At 39.5% G+C, this 5755-nt stretch overlaps 1 protein-coding gene across 1 annotated transcript; it reads right to left on the reverse strand.

Annotated features, from left to right (window-relative positions):
• Positions 1–3542: 3542 nt before the first annotated feature.
• On the reverse strand, positions 3543–5190 carry LOC141658950 (uncharacterized). Its single transcript, XM_074465672.1, has 5 exons — positions 4702–5190; positions 4512–4568; positions 4352–4408; positions 3975–4112; positions 3543–3884 (listed from the first exon to the last, which is right to left on the reverse strand). The coding sequence occupies exons 1-5, from the start codon at positions 5188–5190 to the stop codon at positions 3543–3545; spliced, it is 1083 nt and encodes a 360-aa protein (XP_074321773.1).
• Positions 5191–5755: the final 565 nt, after the last annotated feature.

The following is a 5755-nucleotide window of genomic DNA, read 5'->3' on the forward strand; positions in this document are numbered from 1 at the left end:
GGAAGAGGATCCTCTACCTATTAATGATTCTTTTCCCGATGATTCCTTATTTTATTTTTTTTACTAATACTAACCATGATTCATGGTAAGCAGATTTGGCTAACTATGTTGTCAGTGGCGAGCTGCCACCTGACCTGTCTTATTAGCAGAGGAAGCGGTTTCTTTATAATGCTAAGCAGTACTTTTGGGTTGATCCTTATTTATTTAAGGAGTGTGCAGACGGTCTCTACAGACGGTGTATTCCGCAGTGGGAGACCAAAGCAATCTTAGAAGGTTGTCATTCATCCTCTTATGGTGGTTACCACGGTCCGTTGTGAACCGTGGCTAAGGTACTTCAATCTGGTTTTTACTGGCCTACTTTATTTGCCAATGCTAAAGTGTTTGTTTCAGCTTGTGATGCTTGCCAACGCTCTGGGAATATATCTAAGAGACATGAGATGCCACAAAATGGCATTCTAGAGGTCGAGGTTTTTGATGTCTGGGGCATTGAGTTCCAAGGACCATTCCCATCTAGTAAAGGTAACAGGTATATTTTGGTAGCTGTAGATTATTTGTCTAAATGGGTGGAAGTGATTGCTTCACCTAATTGTGATGCCAAGACCGTGATTAAAATGTTTAAAAAGATTATTTTTCCCCGATTTGGTGTCCCTAGGGTCGTCATTAGTGATGGGGGAATGCACTATAAAGAAAAGAAACTTACATCTATACTGTCTGAAGTCGGTGTCCAATATCGACGTGGTTTGGGGTATCATCCCCAAACTAGTGGCAGGTTGAGGTCTATAATAGGGAACTAAAAGAGATTTTGGCTAAGGTAGTTTCTAAATCACGGAAGGATTGGAGTCTTAAGCTAGATGACACATATGGGTATATCGGACTGCCTTTAAAACACCGGTTCGTGCATCACCATATCGGTTGGTTTATAGGAAGTCTTGTCATTTACCTGTTGAACTAGAGTGTAAGGCTTGGTAGTCAATTCATGAACTCAACTATGATCCTAATTTGAGTGATTAGAACCGTTTATTGCAGTTAGATGAACTAGAGGAGTTTAGGCTAAATGCCTATGATAGCTCATGCATCTACAACGAGAAGACGAAGAGATGGCTCGATAAAAGGATCATACCTCGAAAATTTCATGTCGGGTAGAAGGTGTTGCTGTTTAATGCCTGACTGCGCCTATTTCCTGGTAAGCTGAAGTCCAGGTGGAGTGGCCCTTATACAGTGACTGCTATCACTAAGTTTGGGTCCGTTGATTTAGAGAATTCCAAGGGAGAGCGATTTAAATTAAATGGCCAATATGGGAAGCATTTCTATGATGCAAATGATGTGGTTGGCAGGGTCGAAGTTCTCTACTTCGATGATCCAAATGAGGCAGATAAATGAAGTTAAGAAGGTCGTGCGGGACCTCTTAAACCTGCGCTATCCGGGAGGCAACCCGGCTTGTAATTTTTTGTAACTTTGTTCAAACTTTTTTTTGGGGAAGTGTAAGCTTCTCATTAATATAAGAAAAAGGTCCCATACAAACTCACATACTGACTCGACATTTTAACCATACATCATTACATCTCTACTGGTTCGTTATATAACTAACCCAATCAATCACTCTTCTATTTTTCGATTTATTATCACAATGACCAATTCTCATCAGAACTTCATGCCGTACTTTGCTGAACAGCACATCAGGCTTCCTAAGATCACTGCTACTAATTTTTTCCTGCAAGCAGATGACTGTCTCCATCCAATCCACCAAGTGATGCATCTCTTTTCAGGAAGAGGGCATAAACACCAATCTTTCACCAACTGAAACAGACCCTACTGTAAATGCACTCAAAAAAATGATGATCATGGGTCTCCTCCTCTAGCCCATAGAAATAGAAACAATTCTCCTTAATGATATTCATTTTAACCAATTTGTCCTGTGTAAGCAATCTTTGTTGAGCCACTAGCCAACACAGAAAAGTATGGCATGGTATAATCCAACTCTTTAGCATCCAGGGAAACCAACAGGCCTTAGCAGTATATGGTTTAATCCATTGGTAGCCCGGCCTGATAGTGTAATGCTCTACTTCATCTGCAATAAATAAATGGTCTCTATAAATATTTTTAACTTGGCATATTTTCCTCCAAGCCCAGCTATATCTAACACCTGGTTCATACTCCTTACACCTGGTTCATACACCTGGTTCATACTCCTTCCACTTTGTTCAAACTTTTTAATTTGTTTTTGTGTATGTTAGATGCTAGTTTTTTCGAACAATAGGCTGAACAATTAAGCTATTTTGTCAGTCCCGTAGACTTTTTGTTGCGTTTTTGAAGGAATCTAACGTGGACTGTTCGATCGAGTACTTATTGTCCTCGATCAAACATTTTTGCTGCTCAGTCTACTCGATCAAACATCCCTTCATCTCGATCGAGTACTTACAAAAGAGGACATCTCGATCGAGAGCTTTATTTCCTCGATCGAGCAGTTTTGCTGCCCAGTTTACTCGATCGGACACTTTGTCCTTCTGATCGAGTCCTTCTGCTTTGATTCGCATGCCGCGATGTTAGTGGGCTATTTGCGACCTCCCATGTTGCTGGTCGGTTTGGGGAGGTCCCCACTTCATAATTATCTTGTAAGTTTTCCGAGCTTACACTCTTATTTTCTCTTCTATTTGCATTTTCTTTTCCTATTTTTGGTACAATGAGAGCATTGTACAGTTTGGTTTGGGTAGGGTATGCATCCATATCTGTGTCTGCATATTGTCTTTACTGCATTTCAGTTTTTTTTGGTAAAAGGTAAGTATATTGATATCAAAAAATAATTACATCATAATGTTCAAGTTGATTTACAAGAGTAACAGACTGCTATATTGACGTAACCAACTAATATCTTTGGCAGGTAGAGCTGAGGTATTCTTAGCCCAAAATCTCAGAACAACATCCTTGATAACAGTCTTAGCAATGTAATCAGGATGCATAACATAGTTATCAAGTCTGGCCTTGTTCCTAGCAGTCCAAATAGCATAGGTAACACCTACATGACAAGCAGAAATAATGTTCCTCTGGAATTTACTTCGCATCCTTCCATTAGCAGCCCACTGGGACAGATTGCTAGCTGAGAAATGCACTCCCAGATGGCTTTGTAACGAGCTGATGCACTTCATACTGAACTGGCAACTGAAGAAAAGATGGTCATGACATTCATTAGCTGCAAGACAAAGGTAATATATAGGATCATGACAGAAACCCATCTGAATCATGCGATCCATGGTAAGGAATCTCTTGAGTTGAACAGCCCAAAAGATAAAAGACCACTTAGGGACATTCATATAATTCCAACAAACATGCCCCCAAACAACTCGAGGTCTGGTTTGTCTCATCCAATTATAACCCTCAACCACGGTGTATTCCTGATCAGATGCTAACCAACAGTCATTAGTGTAGGCTTGCTTAAAGAAGGACATAGTATGAGCTATCTTTTTCCACGTCCAACTACAATCAAGAGGAGGGTCATAGTTGGACCAATGAATACCTTTCATATAAATGTGATTTATCCAACGAACTCAAAGGTGATCCTTCTTTTTAGCAAGCCACCAAATATATTTACCAAGCAAAGCCCTATTCCAGATTTTTAAGTCTTTAATACCCAATCCCCCTTCATCTTTAGGACTGCAACATCTATCCCAACTTACATTAGGAGATCTTTGATAAGAGTCTTTACCACTCCATAAAAAATTCCTACAAATTGCCCCAATCTTGTTCATTATGCCATTAGGAATCAGAAACATACTAGCCCAATAGGAATGTAAGGAAGTGAGTACAGAGTTGATGAGAGCCAATCTGCCAGTGTATGATAGTTGTCTAGTGCCCCAAGATCTGATTCTAGCAGTAATTCTATCAGTGAGCTTCATACCATCATTCTAACTGAGTTTATGAGAAGAAATAGGTACACCCAAATATCTGAATGGCAGCTCCCCTTGTCTAAATCCAGAAACTTGAATAATATCAGCCATCACATGTGAAGGGACCCCATTAAAGTATATGTCTGACCTCTCCCTATTGAAGCAAAGACCACTTGCCTTGGAGAAAGTGGAAAAAGCTCTCAGCATCCACATAATTGAAGAAGCAATACCCTTAGAAAATAGGAACAAATCATCCGCAAATAATAAGTGATTTAACTTAAGAGGTCTGCACAATGGGTGAAATCTGAAATCATCCTGGTTACTGATGACATGGAGGATCCTTGATAAGTATTCCATACATATGTTAAACAAAAGAGGAGACAAGGGGTCTCCCTGTCTGAGTCCTCTTTTGCCCTTGAAAAAACCAAGCTATTGCCATTTAAAGAAAGGGAATAGGCAATAGTAGTTACATAAGTCATGATTCTGTCAATGAAACCAGTAGGAAAATTAAGAGCAACCAACATACTCTGCAGAAAGGACCATTCAATAGTGTCATAGGCTTTCCTTAGATCTATTTTAATGAGACATCTGGGTGAAGTACTCTTCCTCTTATAATTTATAAAGCCTCACAAGATCCTGATAGATGAGTACATTCTCAACAATGTTCCTCTCCTTAATGAACCCACCCTGATTGGGACTGATAATATCAGGAAGTACATCACTTAATCTTGCACACAACAACTTAGCTATGCATTTGTAAATGACATTACAATTAACATGCTATAGGTCGAAATTCAAGGACACTAGAGGGGTTAGCAACCTTAGGAATAAGGGTAACTAGGGTAGCATTCAGTTGCTTCAGAAGTTGGCCAGTGTTAAAGAAATCAATGATGGCAGCACTAACATCATTACCTATAATAGCCCAGGAGTCCTTGAAAAACTGGCTGGAATAGCCATCAGGACCTGGAGCCTTGGATGAGGGAATAGAGAAGATGCATTTCTTAATCTCATCATAGGTGACAGGCCTCAAAAGAAGATATTTCTGATGATCAGTTATGAGCTTACCAGTCCTGACAATAGGGATATGCACTGAAGAGGTCTGTCTGCTGGTTCCAAGGAGATCAGTGTAAAACTCCAAGAAAGCATTCTCAATGAGCACAGGTTCCTTATGAAGGGTTCCATGGATATCCTTAATACTGAGTACCTTGTTCTGAATATGTCTTGCCTTAATCTGCCTATGAAAGAAACCAGTATTTTCATCCCCATCCTTAAGCCATTCAACCTTAGATTTTTGTCTCATGAAGCTCATTTGAGCTCTATGAAGATATTATATTTCTGAGCAGCTTGTTGTTCAGCCTCCCTGAGATTCATGTCATGAGGGTTAAGATGCAACTTTGTCTGTAAACTATCCAAAAGAAACCTGGCAAGTTCAGTTGCATTATCAATATCAGAGAACTTTTGCTTGTTAAGGTTTTTCAGAGGCTTCTTAAGGTTTTTCAACTTGGACACCACTTGATACATTCTAACCCCAGCAATTAGTTTGTCCCATTCAGATTGAACTATGTTGGCAAAATCCTTGGACTGTCCCCACATGTTAAAGTATCTGAAGGAAGATTTCCTAAGCATATGAGCTTTGGATCTATTACAGATGCAAGGGTTATGATCAAATAATCCTTCATTCAGAAAGTAGACATAAGAAAATTGGAAATAATTGTAGCCAAGTATGATTAATGAGAAATCTATCTATCCTGGAAAAAACCCTAGTAGAAGGGTCTTGTTTGTTATTCCAGGTATAGAAAGACCCCTGGGCTTTAAGATCCACCAGTTCACAATAATCCACACATAATCTAAAATCCTCAATCTCACTCCACAAC

Source organism: Silene latifolia, chromosome 1 (genome assembly GCF_048544455.1).
Source record: "Silene latifolia isolate original U9 population chromosome 1, ASM4854445v1, whole genome shotgun sequence".
Classification (NCBI taxonomy): Eukaryota; Viridiplantae; Streptophyta; class Magnoliopsida; order Caryophyllales; family Caryophyllaceae; genus Silene; species Silene latifolia.

Bases quoted from the DNA above. Each gene is read 5' to 3' on its own strand.
- LOC141658950 (XM_074465672.1), bottom strand. From the start codon at position 5,190: ATGAGCTTCATGAGACAAAAATCTAAGGTTGAATGGCTTAAGGATGGG. The intron at 4,569-4,701 runs GTTGCTAACCCC...AGTCCCAATCAG, and splicing joins TAGTTACCCTTATTCCTAAG to GGTGGGTTCATTAAGGAGAG. The intron at 4,409-4,511 runs GTGAGGCTTTAT...TCCTTTCTGCAG, and splicing joins TACTCATCTATCAGGATCTT to AGTATGTTGGTTGCTCTTAA.